This window comes from Coregonus lavaretus, assembly GCF_964263955.1.
Source record: "Coregonus lavaretus genome assembly, chromosome: 24".
In the NCBI taxonomy this organism is placed as follows: domain Eukaryota; kingdom Metazoa; phylum Chordata; class Actinopteri; order Salmoniformes; family Salmonidae; genus Coregonus; species Coregonus lavaretus.
The window spans coordinates 12,067,474-12,092,533 of NC_140011.1; the positions used below are offsets into that span (position 1 = coordinate 12,067,474).

General features: G+C 44.2%; 3 protein-coding genes across 3 annotated transcripts in view; all 3 read right to left on the reverse strand.

Moving 5' to 3' along the window:
• Positions 1-382: 382 nt before the first annotated feature.
• Positions 383-6,476, reverse strand: LOC311100301 (tubulin alpha chain, testis-specific). Its single transcript, XM_084141164.1, has 6 exons — positions 6,363-6,476; positions 5,919-6,141; positions 5,680-5,828; positions 1,806-1,958; positions 1,111-1,638; positions 383-999 (listed from the first exon to the last, which is right to left on the reverse strand). Exons 1-6 carry the CDS (start codon positions 6,363-6,365, stop codon positions 703-705), a joined length of 1,353 nt encoding a protein of 450 aa, XP_083997290.1. The 5' UTR covers positions 6,366-6,476; the 3' UTR covers positions 383-702.
• Positions 6,477-10,446: 3,970 nt separating this feature from the next.
• LOC311100299 (polyubiquitin-C-like) lies at positions 10,447-12,923 on the reverse strand. The gene is made up of 2 exons (XM_084141162.1): positions 12,852-12,923; positions 10,447-12,007 (listed from the first exon to the last, which is right to left on the reverse strand). Exon 2 carries the CDS (start codon positions 11,998-12,000, stop codon positions 10,627-10,629), a length of 1,374 nt encoding a protein of 457 aa, XP_083997288.1. The 5' UTR covers positions 12,001-12,007; positions 12,852-12,923; the 3' UTR covers positions 10,447-10,626.
• A 5,800-nt stretch (positions 12,924-18,723) lies between these two features.
• LOC311100294 (seizure 6-like protein) overlaps positions 18,724-25,060 on the reverse strand; it is a gene marked incomplete at its 5' end in the record, with an annotated part of 43,835 nt that continues 37,498 nt past the window's right edge. Inside the window, 6 exons of the mRNA XM_084141156.1 lie at positions 18,724-19,673; positions 19,804-19,909; positions 20,381-20,495; positions 21,495-21,530; positions 21,863-22,057; positions 24,588-24,779. Of these exons, the coding sequence (XP_083997282.1) occupies positions 19,644-19,673; positions 19,804-19,909; positions 20,381-20,495; positions 21,495-21,530; positions 21,863-22,057; positions 24,588-24,779 (674 nt within the window). The 3' untranslated portion in view covers positions 18,724-19,643. The remainder of the gene's footprint in view (positions 19,674-19,803; positions 19,910-20,380; positions 20,496-21,494; positions 21,531-21,862; positions 22,058-24,587; positions 24,780-25,060) is intronic.

The window sequence follows — 25,060 nt, forward strand, 5'->3', positions numbered from 1 at the left end:
TAATGGCGTTTTTGTAGGGTTTTTGGATAAACACCAAATATAATGTATTTGGTAAACACAGGCTTAGAAGATCTTATACGTTTTTTTATGAGTTAATCTTCATCAGCTAACGTCACTTTTGGTGAATGTTGAAGAATTTGTTATTTAAAAACAAAAGCACATAAAGGCTTCATAATTCCTAAAGGTGATGTTAACTGACTGATATTATCTCATTCAACAGATATCCTAAGCCTGTTAACCTTAGACCTTATTTATTCATATTAAACATGATCTACAGATCTTCAAACAATACATTTTCTAAAGCCCCCCTGGTACTGTACACCTGTTTTATACTTCATAGGAACTAACATTCATCTTGTAATGATAGACTAGCAGACTGGTTGACTTGACCATTTTCCATTTAATCAATACATGTTTTATAACTGATACTTATGTGTGCTCTGCCTAATGTCCCAGTAGTCTCCATTTGTTTCTATCAACTGGACATAGTGAGTTATATATTCTGTGCAGATATTGTTTAAATGAATAACTTTGCAAAAAAAGAAGGTATATTTTCCTGCTTACAAAAAAAGGTTTTGAAAACTTAAAACAACTTTTTTTGCAAATCATGTGGGGAAAAATCCACAGGAGAATGTACCAAAAACACAGAACTTGTATTAAAATTGCCAATCAACAGTAAAGAATTTGCTATCAGGTCAGGGTTCAGTACTCCTCTCCTTCCTCAGCCTCTCCCTCCACTGAATCCACTCCCACTTCCTCGTAGTCCTTCTCCAGGGCAGCCAGATCTTCTCTGGCCTCGGAGAACTCACCCTCCTCCATACCCTCTCCCACATACCAGTGCACAAAGGCACGCTTGGCATACATCAGGTCAAACTTGTGGTCAAGCCGAGCCCAGGCCTCAGCGATGGCTGTGGTGTTGCTCAACATGCACACGGCTCTTTGGACCTTGGCAAGATCTCCACCTGGCACCACTGTGGGTGGCTGGTAGTTGATGCCTACCTGTAGGGCACAAGAAGAAAAAAATGGTCTAAAAACCTGACTAACCAATTATACTTGAAAAGGTTAAGGAACATAGATCATTGTGAATGAATAAACCCATTGCTTGTTTACCTTGAAGCCGGTGGGGCACCAGTCGACAAACTGGATGGTGCGTTTGGTCTTGATGGTGGCGATGGCAGCGTTGACGTCCTTGGGCACCACATCCCCACGGTACAGCATGCAGCAGGCCATGTACTTGCCATGGCGAGGGTCACACTTCACCATCTGGTTGGCGGGCTCGAAGCAGGCGTTGGTGATCTCTGCCACAGAGAGCATCTCGTGGTAGGCCTTCTCAGCAGAGATGACAGGTGCGTAGGTGACCAGGGGGAAGTGGATACGGGGGTATGGCACAAGGTTGGTCTGGAACTCAGTCAGGTCCACGTTGAGGGCTCCATCAAAACGCAGCGAGGCGGTGATGGAGGAGACAATCTGGCCAATGAGCCTGTTGAGGTTAGTATAGGTGGGGCGCTCAATGTCCAGGTTACGACGGCAGATGTCATAGATGGCCTCGTTGTCGACCATGAAGGCACAGTCCGAGTGTTCCAGGGTGGTGTGGGTGGTCAGGATAGAGTTGTAGGGCTCCACCACAGCTGTGGACACCTGAACACACACACAAGAGGTAGAACAGTCATCATTAGGTTACACATAATGAAAATGTACATATTAAACAAACACAAGTATTGAGTACAGGGATAAAGTACAGAACTAGCTTTGCTGATGTGGAAATCTACCAAATATTCATGTGAGCAACTAAACCTTAGAAATACCTGAGGGGCGGGGTAAATGGCAAACTCCAGTTTGGACTTCTTGCCATAGTCCACAGACAGTCTCTCCATGAGCAGAGAGGCAAAGCCGGAGCCAGTTCCACCACCAAAGCTGTGGAAGATCAGGAAGCCCTGAAGCCCAGTGCACTGGTCCGACTGGGGGGGTACAAAGAACACAAGGGGTAAGGGTAGAGTCCTGCATCGTGTTGGATACTCACGGTTCCCTGCGGTTGAACTGAAAACTCAGCTGGCGGGAATGAAAACATTATTTCAACCCTTGGGTCGGCTCGCGGTTCAGAACAATTATATTGCTGGTCTGAAACATTGTAAATCAAATGTTTTTTTTACAAACCCAGGATCTTATTTTTTTATTGTGTTGCAAATTCCATTAGGCTATGTGAGCAGTGAGGCAGACATAGCCAGGCCTAGAATACCAGCCATGCAGTGAGAGAGTGGAGCAGGGAACTGTCCATTAGCAGGCCTATTTGTGTGGTGCTGAAACATTCCTAATTTGTCCAAGCGCAGAGCTTATGTTCCCTTCCACCACTCGACAACATGTTGCCAAGTTTATTTTACCCGACTCCTAGATCACGCAAAATTGGCTAATGTAACAGGAGCAATAAAAAGAAAGGTTATGATAGTGAAATTCGCTAGTTTGGAACAATTTGAGTCATTGTTGACAAGGAGGTCAACAACCCGGTAGATGGATACACAGCCTGCAAAAGTGCAAGCAGGTATTTGTTTACAATAATTTAGTTAATTATCAGATAATTATTACATTAATTCCTGCTTTAGTTCATTTAGACCATACACAGGCCATATACAGTTTAAACCTGTGCGGCTGGTAACTGGTTGAGTAGCTAATAGCCTACTAAATAAATGTAGGTTCCTTTTGTAGCCTATAGCCCAGGGATCATCAACTAGATTCAGCCGCTGGCCGATTTTATCATGAGCTGATGGTCAGGGGGCCAGAATGTAATTGCAAACAATTTGTAGACTGCAAATTGACTGGAAGAAGGCCAAACAGAGCATATTTGACTAAGACATAATCATTTCAAACCTCGCTTACAATCACATACAGTGGGGGAAAAAAGTATTTAGTCAGCCACCAATTGTGCAAGTTCTCCCACTTAAAAAGATGAGAGAGGCCTGTAATTTTCATCATAGGTACACGTCAACTATGACAGACAAAATGAGAATTTTCTTTCCAGAAAATCACATTGTAGGATTTTTAATGAATTTATTTGCAAATTATGGTGGAAAATAAGTATTTGGTCAATAACAAACGTTTCTCAATACTTTGTTATATACCCTTTGTTGGCAATGACACAGGTCAAACGTTTTCTTTAAGTCTTCACAAGGTTTTCACACTGTTGCTGGTATTTTGGCCCATTCCTCCACGCAGATCTCCTCTAGAGCAGTGATGTTTTGGGGCTGTCGCTGGGCAACACGTACTTTCAACTCCCTCCAAAGATTTTCTATGGGGTTGAGATCTGGAGACTGGCTAGGCCACTCCAGGACCTTGAAATGCTTCTTACGAAGCCACTCCTTCGTTGCCCAGGCGGTGTGTTTGGGATCATTGTCATGCTGAAAGACCCAGCCACGTTTCATCTTCAATGCCCTTGCTGATGGAAGGAGGTTTTCACTCAAAATCTCACGATACATGGCCCCATTCATTCTTTCCTTTACACGGATCAGTCGTCCTGGTCCCTTTGCAGAAAAACAGCCCCAAAGCATGATGTTTCCACCCCCATGCTTCACAGTAGGTATGGTGTTCTTTGGATGCAACTCAGAATTCTTTGTCCTCCAAACACGACGAGTTGAGTTTTTACCAAAAAGTTATATTTTGGTTTCATCTGACCATATGACATTCTCCCAAACCTCTTCTGGATCATCCAAATGCACTATAGCAAACTTCAGACGGGCCTGGACATGTACTGGCTTAAGCAAGGGGACACGTCTGGCACTGCAGGATTTGAGTCCCTGGCGGCGTAGTGTGTTACTGATGGTAGGCTTTGTTACTTTGGTCTCAGCTCTCTGCAGGTCATTCACTAGGTCCCCCCGTGTGGTTCTGGGATTTTTGCTCACCGTTCTTGTGATCATTTTGACCCCACAGGGTGAGATCTTGCGTGGAGCCCCAGATCGAGGGAGATTATCAGTGGTCTTGTATGTCTTCCATTTCCTAATAATTGCTCCCACAGATGATTTCTTCAAACCAAGCTGCTTACCTATTGGAGATTCAGTCTTCCCAGCCTGGTGCAGGTCTACAATTTTGTTTCTGGTGTCCTTTGACAGCTCTTTGGTCTTGGCCATAGTGGAGTTTGGAGTGTGACTGTTTGAGGTTGTGGACAGGTGTCTTTTATACTGATAACAAGTTCAAACAGGTGCCATTAATACAGGTAACGAGTGGAGGACAGAGGAGCCCCTTAAAGAAGAAGTTACAGGTCTGTGAGAGCCAGAAATCTTGCTTGATTTTAGGTGACCAAATACTTATTTTCCACCATAATTTGCAAATAAAATCATTAAAAATCGTACAATGTGATTTTCTGGATTTTTCTCTCTCAATTTGTCTGTCATAGTTGACGTGTACCTATGATGAAAATTACAGGCCTCTCTCATCTTTTTAAGTGGGAGAACTTGCACAATTGGTGGCTGACTAAATACTTTTTTCCCCCACTGTATATCTGTCTATTATGTGTGGAAATACTTTGGAACAGATTTCCAAAATAGAGTGCATTTGGATGATCCAGAAGAGGATTGGGAGAATGTCATATGGTCAGATGAAACCAAAATATAACTTTTAGGTAAAAACTCAACTCGTCGTGTTTGGAGGACAAAGAATGCTGAGTTGCAGCCAAAGAACACCATACCTACTGTGAAGCATGGGAGTGGAAACATCATGCTTTGGGGCTGTTTTTCTGCAAAGGGACCAGGACGACTGATCCGTGTAAAGGAAAGAATGAATAGGGCCATGTATCGTGAGATTTTGAGTGAAAACCTCCTTCCATCAGCAAGGGCATTGAAGATGAAACGTGGCTGGGTCTTTCAGCATGACAATGATCCCAAACACACTGCCCGGGCAACGAAGGAGTGGCTTCGTAAGAAGCATTTCAAGGTCCTGGAGTGGCCTAGCCAGTCTCCAGATCTCAACCCCATAGAAAATCTTTGGAGGGAGTTGAAAGTCTGTGTTGCCCAGCGACAGCTCCAAAACATCACTGCTCTAGAGGAGATCTGCATGGAGGAATGGGCCAAAATACCAGCAACAGTGTGTGAAAACCTTGTGAAGACTTACAGAGAACGTTTGACCTGTGTCATTGCCAACAAAGGGTATATAACAAAGTATTGAGAAACTTTTGTTATTGACCAAATACTTATTTTCCACCATAATTTGCAAATAAATTCATTAAAAATCCTACAATGTGATTTTCTGGAAAGAAAATTCTCATTTTGTCTGTCATAGTTGACGTGTACCTATGATGAAAATTACAGGCCTCGCTCATCTTTTTAAGTGGGAGAACTTGCACAATTGGTGGCTGACTAAATACTTTCCCCCCCCCCACTGTATATCTGTCTATTATGCGTGGAAATACTTTGGAACAGATTTCCAAAATAAAAATCCCTTGGAACGGATTTGCTGGTGTTTTTACAGTATACTATGTCCAACAATTACAGTCTCTGATGTTGAATATCAAGTTTGGGCTCCACATTGATGTGGCCGACGCGGGGGAGCAGATCCAAAAAACTGACCCGTGCAGGACTCTAGGTTAGGGACAGACTGGCCTCACAGGTTTACAACTCTGTTCAAGTAGCTTGCTAGTAAAGTTACATAACTAGTAGTTGGAAACACATTGCCACGCGTTCGCAAGCTGCTACTCACCAGCTTGCGAACTCGGTCCAGCACCAGATCCACGATCTCCTTGCCAATAGTGTAGTGGCCACGAGCATAGTTGTTGGCGGCATCCTCCTTACCGGTGATGAGCTGCTCCGGGTGGAACAACTGACGGTATGTCCCAGTGCGGACCTCATCTATGAAAAATCACAACTCTGTTCAGGCTGGATTTTATCAATGTAAAAAATCAGAGTCATGTCAATATTTTAGCAAATGTTCGTCCTTACCAACAACAGTTGGTTCGAGGTCAACAAACACTGCACGAGGGACGTGTTTTCCCGCTCCAGTCTCGCTGAAGAAAGTGTTGAAGGAATCGTCCCCTCCGCCGATGGTTTTGTCGCTGGGCATCTGACCATTGGGCTGGATCCCATGCTCCAAGCAGTACAGCTCCCAGCAGGCATTCCCGATCTGAACACCGGCCTGACCAACGTGGATAGAAATGCACTCACGCTGTGGAGAAATAAAATTTGACTAAATTTGCTAGCTCTCAAGATAAATGTGTAAAAGCTGGCTGATTTATGTTACTTAGATAGCTATTACATCATCGCTGAATGGTTAGTTACGAATTAGCTAATGTTAAGTTAGCTAGCTAGGTAGCCAATGTTAGCTAACATCAGATAATTTGACTAAAATTGGTTTACTTGTCACTCATCTTCTTGACAGAAACTTACCATGTTGATTATAAGTAAGACCTGTAGCTAATTAATGTTTTTAAAAAATTTGTTCGACAGTTGGCTAGCTAGTCTGCCTTGGCTATGCGACTTTCAACGGTTAACCGCACAAAATATTGAAAAACATCGCCGATTCACGATCATATAGGCCCCTGAATGAGCCCGCCTTCGTTTAAACCCAATTGGGTGTATTTCAAACAGATTATGTGTCAATCAATCTTTTCTCTTTTGGCATTGGAACATGGTATAATGTTTCAAAAATCAACTTCATTTACGGCTGTTATTGGCTTGTTTTGGTTGGTTGGACCAATGCTGCATTTTTCAAATGACAGCGCGGGCTTTTTGACAGCAGATCAGATAGACAGCAAAAAAGGTGAAATGCAAGAAATTCAATTTTACCCAAATCAGTGAGGTGAATGCAATGCTTCCTTCTGCTATTCACTACTTGTGTAGCTAACAATATTGGAATTATTGATTATTTTTACTGGTAAACTTGCCAAGAACTGGAAACAGCGGTAGCCTACTAGGTCAAGGCTAGCTATTATTTTAGTCCTGCAGCATGTTTTACCTTCCAGCCCAAAGTAAACTGCCCTATAGCACTTTGTCCAGGGTTACCAATAATGATGCTGGCTCAAATGAACTCATCTTTCTGATTTGTGTGTTGTTCTTGACTCCTTGTTCTTCTACTCATCTGTATAAAAATGAAAAGACAATATATTTTCCAGCATCATTTGGAGGCAGAGGAGGAGGGAGAGAGGAGGAGAGAAGGGGGAATTGAGTGGGGGAGGAGAGAACATAGCTCAAATGTGTTGGGGATTACCATTCAATAGGGTTCAATCTGGTTTGTAGAACAGTTATTCTATTAAGAAAAGTTAGAAAAATAGTTAGATAAACAGTTTCACTCCACAAATTATACAATAGTTGACAATATAAAATACAGATACAGAAAAATAAAATTGTGGACCACTCAAATTAAATCGTTTTGAGACACTAAAAGCAGTCAAACACGGTACAGTATTAATGCCATAAACTAGCAGTGGTGTAAAATACTTAAGTAAAAATACTTTAAAGTACTACTTAAGTCGTTTTTGGGGGGTATCTGAACTTTACTATTTATATTTTTGACAACTTTTACCTCACTACATTCCTAAAGAAAATAATGTACTTTTTACTCCATACATTTTCCTTGACACCCAAAAGTACTAGTTACATTTTGAATGCTTAGCAGGACAGGAAAATGGTGCAATTCACACTTATTAAGAGAACATCCCTGGTCATCCCTACTGCCTCTGATCTGGCGGACTCACTAAACACACATACTTCATTTGTAAATTATGTGTGCCCCTGGCTATCCGTAAAACATTTTTTAAATGTTGCAGTCTGGTTTGCTTAATATAAGGAATTTTAAATTATTTATACTTTTACTTTTGATACTTAAGTATATTTAAAACTGGGTGACTTTCACTTTTACTTGAGTCATTTTCTATTAAGGTATCTTTACTTTTACTCAAGTATGACAATTGTGTACTTTTTCCACCACTGTAAACTAGATGTACTAAAATGAAACTTTTATTGGCTTTATTATTTAATCATTATAAATTCTTACTTAACTGCTCTTTGCACTTGGTCTACTAACTTTATGGTGATAAAGAGACCTTCTCCCACAGCCTTTAGTTTAATGACCTGAAATGAGGTCAGCTCACCCAGTGTTTCTTTATCCGAGTTCTTATACGGTTTCACATTTTCTATCAGAGATGTTAAATTATCTTCCATTTACTTCACTAAGTAAGTTGTGTAAAAAAGGGGACTGAACCTCATGCTGTACTAGACTACATTTCTGAAGTGTCATTTCTGCTGCTGTTTTGTCTGTCTGGGACATGGGCTCAGGGAGAGAGTGGAGGGGTCAGAGAGACTGACAAGACTGAGGGAGAGAGCGGAGCGAGAGGACTTGATAGCCAAAGGACTGACGCTGCAGAGACGTCCCAGAAACAGACAAACAGCCAGACCACCACCACCCCTGACATTTGGACTGAGCTGAGAGACATGTTGGTGGAGCAGCGTGGAGCTGAGGAACATTGAGACCAGACAGACTGGGGGACAGTGAGGGGGAGGTAGAAGAGCAGAAAATCAAGGTGATGGTACCAACAACAGATCTGGGAATCACCAAGAATGAAGTGCAGTTCCTAAAAGACTAAGTTGGCGAGCTGGAGACAGAGAATGCAGATAATGATGAGAGCAAATATATATTTGAGTTAAATGAAGTTTATGAGAAAAATTAACTAAAGTTTCCTCTCTTATGTAATGACAGCCATGGGTGCCAGAGTGACAGCCAGTGAGAGAGGTGGAGGACCAGAAAAAGGAGGTGACGGCTCTTGGAGGTACTGAGCGCCACTAAGACAATTGCAGCTCAAGAAGAATAAGGTGGAGTAGCTGGAGAAAGAGAATGCAAGTACTGTATTTAGGAATGGAATACTTCACATTTGTAACTTGATCAAGATAGAGGAATAAAGCTTGTTATGAAAGTTTTACCTATTGATTCAGTAGCTATTCAAAGAGCTATTTCCTTTCTGGTCAATTTAGCCCTGGAGGCCAGTGACAGACATTGACAGTGGGAACACAGGTAGGCTAAGAGGACATTGATACAAACATTATCCTATAAACAGGAAGGTAAACTCAATTAAAATGACTAATCTATCATTTTCTGTACACAGCCTTTGAGGACAGACTGAGTGCCAGAGAGGTGGAGGAGCTGAAGAGAGAGAATGCAGGTGAAATACCTTAGATATGACCTTCTACTTCACAGAAACACTCCATGTTTCACACTGTATATCTATCTTTCAACATTTGTAGTATGGGGTCTGTCAAGATATGGGCTTTAAAATATAGTGTGGTGAAGGTAGTAGTGTTCTTGATAAAAAGTATTACAATCTTTGAATTCATTAACAGAACAAATGCGGCCATGTCTGCTGTTTTGACTGATGGAGCTGTAGGACCCCTCAATACCGAAACCTCACTTGTCTACAACAGTCATCACCAACATACGTAATGAATGACCTGACCAGTGACCACACTAATCTACACACACTGAATCACCCTACAGTTAACATTACTCAGTGTCTATGAGAGATGGACTGTGCTCATTTCTCCTTGCTTCTCTTCGGATGCAGGCATCTTCACAGCACTAGTAAGTCTACTACTTCAGATTCACTGACATGGATTACAGATCTCCACAATGAATGGGTGTTTACCTATACCACAATGACCAGAGCCTTATGTGGAATAGGGAACACAATGGTAGTGAAAGTTACATATACATATCTAATGCATTGTCTCTAGATGGAGGAAGGTGAATGGTCTCTCATTCCATGGGCAATTTGATGGTGCTGAATACAACACCTTCAGTGGCTTCCTGCTCTTCCTTATGCGAGGGGCTTTCTGATGTGAGCAGTTCTGGGGTTAAAGCCCTCATGTCTACTGGACCTAATAAACATCTAAGCATTAAGAAAAATAACTTTTTACGCATTGATAAATCACAGACATAAAATAACTAATCCATTAGTTCTAGTACCCACTCAACTGAAGCACTTACAGCATGAATTACAGTACAGTTACAAACATGCTTCTAAATTTGAAAGATTTTGCAAGTGGTAGTTCCTTAATATTCCTGAGATAAGACAGAAAGGTATTTACAGGCATCCGTTGACTGCAATGTCTTATGTACATCCATTGCACTGTGACCAGACCATCTACTTACTACCTCCAAATTTGCCATAGATAACTAAAGCATGAGGCATTTCATTATGTTTAACATTTAAAACACACCCCGAAATAGAACCGCCTCCAAGGCTTTGTACTTCAATTTAGAAACTGGCAATGAAAAGCAGGTAGCTTAGTGGTTAAGAGCGTTGTGCCAGTAACCGAAAGGTCGCTGGTTCTAATCCCCAAGCCGACTGGGTGAAAAATCTGTCGATGTGCCCTTGAGCAAGGCACTTAACCCTAATTGCTCCTGTAAGTCGCACTGGATAAGAGCGTCTGCTAAAATGTAAAATATCTATTCAAATACTTCACTTCAAAGACAATGATATCAGGAATGCTTAAACTTTATTGAAATTAACAGGAATGAAGAGCTGGGGATGAGGGGTTAGGGGAGGGAAGTCAGTGGGAGATGCTGTCAAGGGGTGGGGCTGGAGGTAAGGTGGGGAATTAGGAATGGCGGGGAATTTAGGTTAAGATGAGACATCGTTAAGAGCAGAGGAGAAGCTGCTTAGTTGCCACCACGGAGACGAAGGACCAGGTGAAGGGTGGACTCCTTCTGGATGTTGTAGTCGGAGAGGGTGCGGCCATCTTCCAGCTGCTTGCCAGCGAAGATCAGACGCTGCTGGTCTGGGGGGATGCCCTCCTTGTCCTGGATCTTGGCCTTGACGTTCTCGATGGTGTCACTGGGCTCGACCTCCAGGGTGATGGTCTTACCAGTCAGGGTCTTCACGAAGATCTGCATACCTCCCCTCAGACGGAGCACAAGATGGAGGGTGGACTCCTTCTGGATGTTGTAGTCGGAGAGGGTGCGGCCATCTTCCAGCTGCTTGCCAGCGAAGATCAGACGCTGCTGGTCTGGGGGGATGCCCTCCTTGTCCTGGATCTTGGCCTTGACGTTCTCGATGGTGTCACTGGGCTCGACCTCCAGGGTGATGGTCTTACCAGTCAGGGTCTTCACGAAGATCTGCATACCTCCCCTCAGACGGAGCACAAGATGGAGGGTGGACTCCTTCTGGATGTTGTAGTCGGAGAGGGTGCGGCCATCTTCCAGCTGCTTGCCAGCGAAGATCAGACGCTGCTGGTCTGGGGGGATGCCCTCCTTGTCCTGGATCTTGGCCTTGACGTTCTCGATGGTGTCACTGGGCTCGACCTCCAGGGTGATGGTCTTACCAGTCAGGGTCTTCACGAAGATCTGCATACCTCCCCTCAGACGGAGCACAAGATGGAGGGTGGACTCCTTCTGGATGTTGTAGTCGGAGAGGGTGCGGCCATCTTCCAGCTGCTTGCCAGCGAAGATCAGACGCTGCTGGTCTGGGGGGATGCCCTCCTTGTCCTGGATCTTGGCCTTGACGTTCTCGATGGTGTCACTGGGCTCGACCTCCAGGGTGATGGTCTTACCAGTCAGGGTCTTCACGAAGATCTGCATACCTCCCCTCAGACGGAGCACAAGATGGAGGGTGGACTCCTTCTGGATGTTGTAGTCGGAGAGGGTGCGGCCATCTTCCAGCTGCTTGCCAGCGAAGATCAGACGCTGCTGGTCTGGGGGGATGCCCTCCTTGTCCTGGATCTTGGCCTTGACGTTCTCGATGGTGTCACTGGGCTCGACCTCCAGGGTGATGGTCTTACCAGTCAGGGTCTTCACGAAGATCTGCATACCTCCCCTCAGACGGAGCACAAGATGGAGGGTGGACTCCTTCTGGATGTTGTAGTCGGAGAGGGTGCGGCCATCTTCCAGCTGCTTGCCAGCGAAGATCAGACGCTGCTGGTCTGGGGGGATGCCCTCCTTGTCCTGGATCTTGGCCTTGACGTTCTCGATGGTGTCACTGGGCTCGACCTCTAGGGTGATGGTCTTGCCGGTAAGGGTCTTCACAAAGATCTGCATCTTCACACTAAGGAAGAACAATATATGTTAGACTAAACTGCTCACATAAGACTAAAAGTAATGTCTGAAAACTGTAAGAGGCTACACATAATTCATACTGTAGGTCTCAATCTAGTATTCATTTCAATTTCATGGGCGAATTTCTAAATAGGGCAGTGCAAAGCGCCTCCCACTGGGGGCAGTACTCAGCTGACATTTACGTCAGCAGGCGCCACCATTTTAGAACAATCTCTTATCTTGGGTCGTTACACCGCCACCAAGCCCTAAACCCCGCATATTTCTACAATTTCTCTTGAAATCTGATGCAATTTCATTTGTCGTCGACACGTATCTAACGTTCTCCTGTTAACAAATGACTTCAGACTAATCCTAACATTAGGCCTAATTGAAATTAAACACTTTATTGAATGCCCGTTTAGCCAAATAAAATATCTTTGCGAGGTGGGCTTACTTCGCGAGCTGTGTTTCACAGTAGCTAGTCAATCACTTACTGTATTTGAATGGCGGCTCAAATAAACGTTAGGCTAGCAGACAAATAACGTCAGCCAGCTAACTCGAATGACGGAAATGCCTATACAATAGTAAATAATACTGTTGCGCACCTTGTTTTATCTAGCCAATTTAACACCATACTCAGTCCGCTATATTACCTACTTAAAAACAAGCTAGTTACATAACTAGAAAATTCGCTGGTCTGACCAGTTAACGGGTAACGTTAGCTAGCGTCGACGCTGCTGGTACATACACCATAAGAATAGAAAGGCATTTAACTACAAATAAACATCAAGCCAAATTAAGTGTGTGAAAAATGTTTAGTTATTAGTGCTCATTTTGGATAATACCCTACTTACAGAAAAATGATCCAACGGTGTTCTTGAATATTCTAGTTTCTGCCTCTGTCTTCAGGAAACGAGTCTGTTTTCGCAAACAAAGGGCTGTGATATTTATACCTTACAGTCAAGTATCCCTCCGCCGTTACACCCATGTCGAACTATAAACTGCGGATTTCGAAACATATCCATTATCATATGGATTTTTTTGGATAAAGGGACAAAATCTATAACATACCACAGTAAAAATGTTTTGTATCAATGTTCATTTTTAACTCGAAGAAACTGTATGAATGGATGGTCGGATAAAAGAAGTCGAACATTAGCGGATATAGAAATTAGCAAAAAGAGTGATTCGTCGTTCTCTAGCAACAAGCTGCGCAGTTAACACGAAACCAGTCACAGTCGGCGTCACACAGTATCAACCTTGCCAGCTAACTAGTGAAATCGGTGTATGTGTTTAGCTATGTCAGTAATGCCTCAATCTTTACTTTTTGAGTAAGTATAGTTTTGCTAAATTTACAAGCATCAGCATATTAGGAGCTTTCCCAGAGAACAGTTTTTTGGATCAACTCATATGTACATAGAATACTGTTGCTTAATTTCATGCAACACAGATGTGGACAGTTTATTTCAGGGCATCAAAGTGATTTAATAGAAACTGAATTAACAGCATGGATCAACATTTTCATTCTACACAAACAGGCGAGGCCATTCCCCGCTCCCCGCTCTGAGCCAGACTCCTTCCTAACCTCTACCAGCCGATCTAGCAACATCAATTTATTTCATTTTCTCCATTGTACAACACTTCTTCAGATCAATGAGGTCTAGAGAACAAGCATGGGCATCCCCTTTGACTTCAGCCTGACTGTGCTGAGTGCTGAGCCAGCAGACTTTTGGTTGATGTTGTTGTCTTTCCTGAGAGGGGTCATAGTGACCATTGTTCCAGACGCTGACACTGTCACCTTTCTGTCTGTGAACCATTCATGGATGTCTAAAGAAGGAAGTAGACAGAACCAACGTTGATTAGTTCTATAGTAGAAACAGTCAATCAACAGTAATCTAGACATTGAGGATTGGCTTTTCTGTTAGACTAACGAGGGCCGTCCTTTCATATGTAGGCCTGCTACAGGAGTTTAAAGTCTCCCCTTGATCTGAACTTACAGAGAGAGGACATGAGGTTTACATCAGCAAAACCCTGTGTGTGTGTGTGTGTGTGTGTGTGTGTGTGTGTGTGTGTGTGTGTGTGTGTGTGTGTGTGTGTGTGTGGACGTGTTTAACTATTCTTGTGGGATAATCGTAAATTAACAAAAAATGGAAAAACTGGGGACATTTTGTTAGTCCCCATGAGGTCAAATGCTATTTCTAGGGGGTTTAGGGTTAAGGTTAGAATTAGTGTTAGGGTTAAGGTTAGGTTTTTGGGTTAGGGTAAGAGTACGGGTTAGGGTTAGGGGTTAGGGAAAATAGGATTTTGAATGGGACTGCATTGTGTGTCCCCACAAGGTTAGCTGTACAAGACTGTGTGTGTGTGTGTGTGACCTTACCCTCTGTGTGTTGTTGAGGACATGTGGGTCAGGCTGTCTTTAGAGAGGTCAAATCCACTGATTGTCACGTGGCGCAAAATCATAGAGTACACCGCCGTTCGCCCATCTCTCGGCATCAACAGGAACTTAGAGCTACAGAGAGAGAGGGGAAGGGCGTAGAGGTATGGCGCGATAGAGGAGGGAGATGAATGTTATAGGAGAAAGAGGGAAAGGGAGAACTTCAACTTTCCACTTCAATCAGTGCTCATAATTCTACCTAACCCCAGTTTCAGGCCTGTAGATTGTAGGAAGCACAGTCAGTGTAAAGCGAAGAGAGAAAAAAACTGAAGTAGATAAGTTACCTCCTGTCCCATCAGGATTTAGTTTGAGCTGTTGTAATCAGTCATACTACATGCTCTGTACACTGTAGAATGTATCCAGTCACAAATGATCAAATCAAATTGTATTTGTCACATGCGCCGAATACAACAGTGAAATGCTTACTTACAAGCCCTTAACCAACAATGCAGTTTTAAGAAAAAATAAGTGTTAAGTAAAAAGTAGATAACTAAAAAATAATGAAAGAGCAGCAGTAAAATAACAGTAGCGAGACTATATACAGGGGGTACCGGTACAGAGTCAATGTGCGGGGGCACAGGTTAGTCGAGGTAATTGAGGTAATATGTACATGTAGGTAGAGTTAAAGTGACTATGCATACATAATAAACAGAGAGTAGCAATGCAAATAGTCCGGGTAGCCATTTGATTAGCTGTTCAGGAGTCTTATGGCTTTGGGGTGGAAGCTGTTAAGAAGCCTTTTGCTTGCCATGCGGTAGCAGAGAGAACAGTCTATGACTAGGGTGGCTGGAGTCTTTGACAATTTTTAGGGCCTTCCTCTGATACCGCCTGGTATAGACGTCCTGGATGGCAGGAATTTTGGCCCCAGTGATGTACTAGGCCGTACGCACTACCCTCTGTAGAGCCTTGCGGTCGGAGGCCAAGCAGTTGCCATACCATGCAGTGATGCAACCGGTCAGGATGCTCTCAATGGTGCAGCTGTATAACTTTTTAAGGATCTGAGGACCCATGCCACATTTTTTCAGTCTCCTGAGGGGGAATAGGCCTTGTCGTGCCCTCTTCATGACTGTCTTGGTGTGTTTGGACCATGATAGTTTGTTGGTGATGTGGACACCGAGGAACTTGAAGCTCTCAACCTGCTCCACTACAGCCCCGAAAATTTAGGAGAATGGGGGTGCTCAGTCCACTTTTTCCTGTAGTCCACAATTATCTCCTTTGTCTTGATCACGTTGAGGGAGAGGTTGTTATCCTGGCACCACACGGCCAGGTCTCTGACCTCCTCCCTATAGGCTGTCTCATCGCTGTCCGTGATCAGGCCTACCACTGTTGTGTCGTCTGCAAACTTAATGATGGTGTTGGAGTCGTGCCTGGCCATGCAGTCATGGATGAACAGGGAGTACAGGAAGGGACTGAGCACGCACCCCTGAGGGGCCCCCGTGTTGAGGATCAGTGTGGCAGATGTGTTGTTACCTACCCTTACCACCTGGGGGCGGCCCATCAGGAAGTCCAGGATCCAGTTGCAGAGGGAGGTGTTTCGTCCAAGGGTCCTTAGCTTAGTGATGAGCTTTGAGGGCACTATGGTGTTGAACGATGAGCTGTAGTCAATGAATAGCATTCTCACGTAGGTGTTCCTTTTGTTCAGGTGGGAAAGGGCAGTGTAGAGTGCAATAGAGATTGCATCATCTGTGGATCTGTTGGGGCGGTATGCAAATTGGAGAGGGTCTAGGGTTTCTGGGATAATGGGATAATGGTGTTGATGTGAGCCATGACCAGCCTTTCAAAGCACTTCATGGCTACAGACATGAGTGCTACGGGTCGGTAGTCATTTAGGCAGGTTACCTTAGTGTTCTTGGGCACAGGTAATATGGTGGTCTGCTTGTTGTTCAGCCACGACTCGGTGAAACATAAGATATTACTGTTTTTAATGTCCCGCTGGTAGGATATCCGTGATCGTAGTTCGTCTATTTTGTTATCCAATGATTGTACGTTGGCTAATAGGACTGATGGTAGAGGCAGATTATCCACTCACCGTCGGATTCTTACAAGGCACCCCGACCTACGTCCCCAATATCTCTGTCTCTTTCTCATGCGAATGACTGGGATTTGGGCCTTGTCGGGTGTCTGAAGAAAATCCTTCACATCTGACTCGTTAAATAAATAAAAAATGTGGCCCGTACGAGGTGAGTAAACGCTGTCCTGATATCCAGAAGCTCTTTTCGGTCATAAGAAACGGTGGCAGAAACATTATGTACAAAATAAGTTACAAATAACGCGAAAAAACACACCCAATAGCACAATTGGTTAGGAGCCCGTAAAATGGCAGCCATCTCCTCCGGCGCCATTGATCTGCTCTTGTGGTGTCTGTATGGCTGATATGGGTCAGTATGTGAAAAGCCACACTAGATCACAGTGTGTAGTGACAGAGGCTTTTGGGTCAGTAAGGTCAGTGTATATGTGTGTCTTCTTGACGGAGGTATGTGTTGTGTGTAGCAAAGTACGTCAGGCCTACTTGGGGAAGAGGTAAGTGAGGTACTGAGCTCTCTTCAGAGTGAAAGGGTCTTTATTTCAGAGTACAGGTGCTGGCTCTCCATGTCAAACTATGATATCAAGAAGGAAAGCAGTGACCACTCGATCCAGGACCTCAGTGCTGACCCCCTCCTCCTCATTAGCCCAACCTCAGACACAGCAGCCTGGGCACAACTCTTGTCTCCTCCCAGAAACGCAGGAACTGGGTCAGGGTGTAGAGCCGTCCAAGATCAGGAGCCTTGTTAACCCCATCCGTGCTGACACATGCATCACTGATGGAGACAGTTGTGCTTGGTCATGGTCTCTTGGTCACAGGTAGTAGGCCACTTGTGTGTGCATCTTTTTTGATCAGGTCTTTCTTGTAAAAGAGATGTTTTGGCTTCAGTGAGACTACCCTTGGTGAGACGTATAGAGAGAGGTACTTTGTGGAATAGGGGGAGAGAAACAAGACCGAGGTAGATTTTACATCTCATATTCATACAGAAACAAACTATATTATTATTCATCAAGTAAGTGCCTGTCAGTAAATATGAAATGCAAACTTCACAAGGTCTAATCAGGCATTCTAGAACCTTCGCTGTTCAATCAAGGTCAGTCAAGGTCAGAATTAGAACACAGATATGCAGATAGACAAACCAACAGAGAGATAAAGAGAGAGAGAGAGAGAGAGAAGGTGGAGGGGACATAGAGCGACGACAGATGAAAGGGAGACAAACAAGAAAGAAAAGGTCATGGAGGAAAAGAAAGTAGACAGTCTGCTATAAAACATTGACATGAGAGAGAGAGAGAGATATGTTTGCTGTACTTAACGGACGGAAGAGGAAGTTGAACTGTGGTGAACTAGTTTGAGTGTGAAAACTGGTGCGGAACAGAGTGAGTTAGATAAGGACAGAAGAATGAAGTGGTTAGAAAAGAGAGAAGAGGTTGAAGCATTTTCAGGACTGATTTCTCTGACCCACTAGGCCTTATTCTGTTTTATATCTATGCTATAGGACAGAAGTCACCATTGCAACTTCCATATTGATTTAAATGTAATTTTAAGGAATATCTCCCCTGACCCTAAATTAAGAACAAATACAGTAGCTCATATACTCGCTTGACCATCTAGTCTACTTTGTGTTGCACTACTCAGTCAAGCCTGCCTTTACTTCCTGAAAACATAGGGCTTTGTATGACTCTGACACCCTCTCTATTAAGCTGTTTTGTTGGGTAAATACACATATGCCCTCACAGACAGAAAATACACACACACACACACAGTTGTTTTCACATCTTTGCTGTTAAGTAGTACCTTTTCATTTGTGAATAGCAGCAATAGTCATTGAAACATAAAGCAACTTTGTTTTTGAGGCTGTTGGGTACTGAGGTCAGGGGGAACAAAGCTGATGGGTCAGAATGAAAGTAAACCAGTTCCAACAACTCTGTCACCCCTGGTGTGTGTGTGTGTGTGTCTGTGAGAGAGAGATTGCGCTACAGGATCTTCAAACAAGAACGTGACAAATAACAAACTTGATCGCCGGATAGCCTTCCTATGCTATGAAGTGACTGGAAGTGCACACAGAAGTCCAGTGTCTGGAATGGATCCAGTTCTTTTACCTACCAGACGGTGTTCTTGAAGGAAAGGAGACATAGCCTGTGTGTGTGTCTATGGATATACTGCTGCATTAGCAGGACAACACTGCACCGTGTCAGAGAATGTCCTCTTCTTTATGTTCCTTGTTCTGCCCAGTGACATAGGGAGGGACACTCGAATAACTGACAACAAAGACAATGTGTGGGTTTTATTTTTATAGAAAGATTCTATCATACTTTTTATTTTGACCATTAATTTAGGGAAATCAGTAACATGGTACATCTTTTCTTTTTTTCTTCTCAAAATGAAAATGTATATTCATTAATCTGCATAAAACGTCACATTTACATCAAAATAAATACATAATCTGGTGGTGGTCTCTTCTGGTGTTTTTATGGTTGGTAGGTTGAGCTTGTACAGGGAAGGTCAGTTACTACAGTAAAACCAGTACTATAAACTGGTCTAAGACCAGGCCTTAGAAATGACTGCAGGCAGGAAGATGGGGCACGGACAGGAAGAGATAATGGCCTCACTTCATGTGTCTGATTCTGATTCTAAGGTCCAAATTTACTCCTGCATTTTACATCCCAATGGACCACATTCATTTAACAATACTTGAGTTTTGTTTTGGCTCTCTCCTCTCTTCTATCTTTCACTCCTCCTTCTTTCTCCCCTTCTCTCCCTCACCTCTCCCCCTCTCTCTCCTTCATGTATTCCCTCCCTCTCTCTCCCTTACACACTCTCCCTGTCTCTGTATTTGTTCTCTAATGGTAGACACATGAGTAAATAGACACAACTTGTCACAAGTGCTTCAGTCTCTTTATCCCCCAAATCCTGCAGCCCCATTTCACAGTATCTCCTGTCCTCCCCTTTCTCCTCTCCTCTCTTCTCCCCCATTCCCTCTCCCACTCGTCTTCACTCTCTCGCACGCCTCTCTCTGGGATTGGAGGACAGGGTCATGGGGTCATGGGGGGAAGGGGCAGGACTATAGTCAGTATGTATTTACATAACTTCCTCCTGGGAGGGGCTAAGGAAGAGGAGGAAGGGTAGGGGGAGGGGAGGGGTTGGTGGGGTGGATGCTTCATTTTGGGATTCCAACAGTGGAGAAGGTCCTCATATTGATACCTCATATTCACGGTTGTCCTGAGAGAGAGGGAGAGAAAGAGAGAGAGATGATAAAGACCAGTAATAAGGACTCTCCTGTCTCATACAATGACTATGTTTGTGTGTGTGTTTTCAGTATGTGTGTGTGTTTGTGCATGTTCTTCCTCACCCCTCCTGTCTCGTAGAGTGGGTTGTCAAACTCGCTCTCCAAGGTGATCTGGCTGTAGGGGTGTGGGTAGATGAGTGGCAGCCGCAGGTTGGAGTGGTAGCGGCACCTGGTGGCCAAGAAAGGAACAGCATGGAGTCAGGAATATAAAAACACCCAGAACCTTCAGGACACCACCACTGTTTTCATGAGCAGAGAGAGAGAGAGAGAGAGTGTGTGTGACATAACATCTCATTCATTTGAGTCTATACATTGAGGTGAAACGTTCAGAACGTTGCAGATAGAATTGTCACATGTAGAGCAGCTGACATGATAATATCATATGACAGAGAATAATATCTGTTCTACACAATACATTTCTATCTGAATGTTCTGTAATGTTGCAGCCTCCTGTTATCCAACCATGACAAAGGTTGCACAGTCAAATAGGAAGGTAGCCAGGGCAGTTTGTTCAATCGTCATAGAGTTTCCATATGACCATTGATGGACAATATAGCTTTTAAACAGAGTTGAATACAGAATATTCAGCTCCAGTGTATTCAAGTAAGTAGTGTTGAGGTGAGAGAGGGAGTGGTCTAACCGTGTGATGTAGACGTAGGCTCCTCCCAGCAGCACGGAGAGCAGAAGTACAAGGATGAAGATGGCCAATGCCATGTTGCCACCGTCCAGCCCTGACCCGGCTGCTGCCTCAACAACTGGAGGAGATAGGGGATATAGAGAGAGGGAAGGAGAAGGAAGGGGAGGAGAGGAGAGGGAGATATAGAGAGAGGGAAGGAGAAGGAAGGGGAGGAGAGGAGAGGGAGATATAGAGAGAGGGAAGGAGAAGGAAGGGGAGGAGAGGAGAGGGAGATATAAAGAGAGGGAAGGAGAAGGAAGGGGAGGAGAGGAGAGGGAGATATAGAGAGAGGGAAGGAGAAGGAAGGGGAGGAGAGGAGAGGGAGATATAGAGAGAGGGAAGGAGAAGGAAGGGGAGGAGAGGAGAGGGAGATATAGAGAGAGGGAAGGAGAAGGAAGGGGAGGAGAGGAGAGGGAGATATAGAGAGAGGGAAGGAGAAGGAAGGGGAGGAGAGGAGAGGGAGATATAGAGAGAGGGAAGAGGAGAGGGGAGGAATAAGGAGACTAAAATAAATGAGAAATAGACATGGTGGCTTCATTGAAAAGGTCAAAACAACAGATAAGCATTACCAAGGCAAAAAATATTAAAGTGAATCCAACATGCATCGAAAATTAATACAGCATACAGGTAGTTAGGGAAAAGAGTGCATCGCCATCATTTACCTTTACATTTGAGTAATTTAGCAGACGTTCTTATCTAGAGCGACTTACAGTTAGTGCATTAATCTTAAAATACTTTAGCTAGGTGGGACAACCACATATCACAGGCATAGTAAGGCACACTTTTCCTCAATAAAATAATTATCAGCAAAGTCAGATCTAGAAATGGGGGGGGGGGGGGGGGGGGTGGGGGGGACAAACAAAGATCTGAAAAGAAATAGATAGACAGCGCACTGGGCACAGATGTCAAATTCAACGTCTATTCCATGTTAGTTCCACGTCATTTCGGAAACAATGTTGATTCAACCAGTGTGTGCCCAGTGGGAGACATGCAGACAAGAACACGGACAGACAAAAACAGAGAAACACTGAGACAGACAGGCAGGCTCGCAGAGAGACAGACAGACAGACAAACTCACCTTCCAAAGCATGGTTGCCAAAGCAGTCATGGTTGGCTGCAAGACATCAGACATTCTCTCAGACATTGACAGGGTAGATAGGGTATATCATAACACTGGTGGCAGGTACAGTATGTCTAGGGCTGTCTAGAGTCCATTCATTTCCTATATAGTTGCACTACTTCTAACCGCAGCCTTAAACAACTACAGAGAGAGGAGGAACTACAAATATGTCTGCCGAGAGCTGCATCATGCACAGGGACATTATCATTACTAAAACAAGCACCATTCGCATGTAGCGTGTCTATGTGGAAAGTCAAGGTTAGGAATGTTCCATTCCATGCAAGTCTGCGTGGGTGGCGTGTGGGTGCTTGGCGGCTGGGCCTCACCCCTGCACAGCGGGAGTGGTCCGCTCCAAAATGATGGGTTCCCCAGAATACACTTGATGGCGACCTCGCCGATGAGCTCGTAGCCTTGGTAACAGATGAAGGTGAGCGACTCGCTGGGCAGGTAGAGGCGCTTGGACAGGATCTGGTACCCGTTGTCAGGGAGACCGGGGTTCTCACAGGAAACAGATTCCTCCGCTGGAGAGAGGGAGGGATGGAGAGAGAAAGCGTGTGCGAGAGAGAGAGAGAGAGAGAGAGAGAGAGAGAGAGAAAGGGGTCAACAATAATCTGCTCAACATTTATCAAGCCCTTGACCAGTTGAATCAAATCAAAATGAAATCACATTTTATTTGTCACATGCGCCGAATACAACAGGTGTAGACCTTACCGTGAAATGTTTACTTACGAGCCCTTAACCAACAATGCAGTTCAAGAAATAGAGTTAAGAAAATATTTACTAAATAAAATAAAGTAAAAAATAAAATAAAAAGTAACACAATAAAATAACAATAAAGAGGCTATATACAGGGGGTACCGGTTCCGAGTCAATGTGCGGGGGTACAGGTTAGTCAAGGTAATTTGTACATGTAGGTAGGGGTAAAGTGACTATGCATAGATAATTAACAGCGAGTAGCAGCAGTGTAAAAACAAAGGGGGGTGTCAATGTAAAAAGTCCGGGTGGCCATTTGATTCATTGTTCCGCAGTGTTATGGCTAGGGGGTAGAAGCTGTTAAGGAGCCTTTTGGACCTAGACTTGGCGCTCCGGTACCGCTTGCCTTGCGGTAGCAGAGAGAACAGCCTATGACTTGGGTGACTGGAGTCTTTGACAATTTTTTGGGCCTTCCTCTGACACCGCCTAGTATATAGGTCCTGGATGGCAGGAAGCTTGGCCCCAGTGATGTACTGGGCCGTATGCACTACCCTCTGTAGCGCCTTACGGTCGGATGCCGAGCAGTTGCCATACCAGGCGGTGATGCAACAGGTCAGGATGCTCTCGATGGTGCAGCTGTAGAACTTTTTGAGGATCTGGGGACCCATGCCAAATCATTTCAGTCTCCTGAGGGGGAAAAGGTGTTGTCATGCCCTCTTCACGACTGTCTTGATGTGATTGGACCATGATAGTTTGTTGGTGATATGGACACCAAGGAACTTGAAACTCTCGACCCGCTCCACTACAGCCCTGTTTATGTGAATGGGGGCATGTTCGGCCCTCCTTTTCTGTAGTCCACGATCATCTCCTTTGTCTTGCTCACATCCTCCCTGTAGGCTGTCTCATCGTTGTCGGTGAATCAGTGCTAGAAATGAAATAGCTCAATTAAGTGGAACAGCGTGGGGTACTGGAGTAGAGGGTTGAGAACTGGTTCTAAGGAGGTGTGAGTCACACAGTCCAACAGATAAGGAGGGTAGGGTGTTTGATTGACAGCTATGACTCATGGGTAATATCCGCCCCTCTTCCAGGGGGCCAGGGCCTGATCTGCATACTTCATTAGCATATTATATGCCTCACACACACGCACGCAAATGCATTCATGCACACATACGCACATTCACATGCATGCAAATAGAGACACAGGTTAACAACCATGAGAACGCAGAGAGGAGGAGGAAATTGTCATACACACACAATCATACACACTTTAATAACCATGAACACCCCCGCTGGGAGCGGTGTCAGCAGAACGAAGAGAGAGCCATCCCCTGTCGAGTCGTCTCTGCCAGAGATCAAGTGTTCATCACAGATTACCTCTGCAACATCAAACGCTATTAAAATAAAGCCCTGGTCTACAGGAGAGAGAGAGAGAACTGCACTGTTTAGGTTTAATATACAGTGACTGACTGATGGTCGACATGCAGCCTCATGTCCTGGAAAAACACACTAGGGGGAAATACAGTATTCTTTCTAACAAAGATATCTACATATATTTCAGGATGTTGTGTATCCCTGAAATTCATGTAAACATTACAGTTTTGAAAACGTGAAAAAAGTGGTCTCTTGGCACAACCTACCCCGGGTATGGAGTAAGTTGAGCCGTCTACACATTTCTGTACTGAATGAAATATTACCAAAACCTCTATCTTTATTTACCAAACACAATTCAACACAATACCAATCGCTTTTTTGTATTTTAATCATTTTAAGCATCTTTTAACACACTTAACATAGGCCAGGCCCTGTTGTTACCTCATATCCAAGCGATAATGCCTTGCAATAATGCCTTACTCAACTTAGCCCAAGGCAAACATTTTGACTATATTAGCCTACACTGCTACAAGGATCCACTTTCATGCTAGGTTTAGGACCTCATGTTGAAGCTTACAGAGGCCCCAACTGATGTATAAAACAATCTTACAATGATCTACTTTGGTTTAGATACAAGCATCATGAAACCTCTAACACAATAAATTATTTTGACTTGGTGAAAATCCGTTTTTTTGGACTTACTGTAACTTGTTTACCACTTTTTCCATGTGGTTTCTTCCTTCACAGACTCCATGAAATTATGACCTCTTCCTAAATATTTGGTCAAATAATTAATTTTGTGTATGGTTTCATAGAAACAAGGGTGGCTCAACTTACCCCTTTGGCTCAACTTACCCCACTCTCCCCAACTGTAGCAAAAAGTAATCCATACATAGTCTGCCACAAATGGCACCCAATTCCTTATATAGGGCACTACTTTTGACCAAGGCCGCACTTACGCACACATGCATACACACAGGTACTCACAGACACAGTGGGGTAGTTTAGATGTCCAGACAGGGGTGCCAGGCTCTCGTCCGTAGCAGGTGAGGGTGGCACCGCCCTGCAGGATGAAGCCAGGGTAGCAGCTGTACTGGATGGTGGTCCCAACCAGGAGTTTAGGGTCTGACAGTGACCTGGTGGAGTGTTCCACATGACCCGGGTCTGAACAATACATTACTGAAGAGAGAGGAGGGGGGAGGGAGAGAGAGAGAGAGAGAGAGAGAGAGAGAGAGAGAGAGAGAGAGAGAGAGAGAGAGAGAGAGAGAGAGAGAGAGGGAGAGAGTGGGCAGGGGGGTAGAGGGAAAGAAAGAGAGAAAGAGACAGAGACAGAGAGAGAGAGAGAGAGAGAGAGAGAGAGAGAGAGAGAGAGAGAGAGAGAGAGAGAGAGAGAGAGAGAGAGAGAGAGAGAGAGAGAGAGAGAGAAGAGGATGGGTGTCAGACTGTGTGGGGTTTGTACT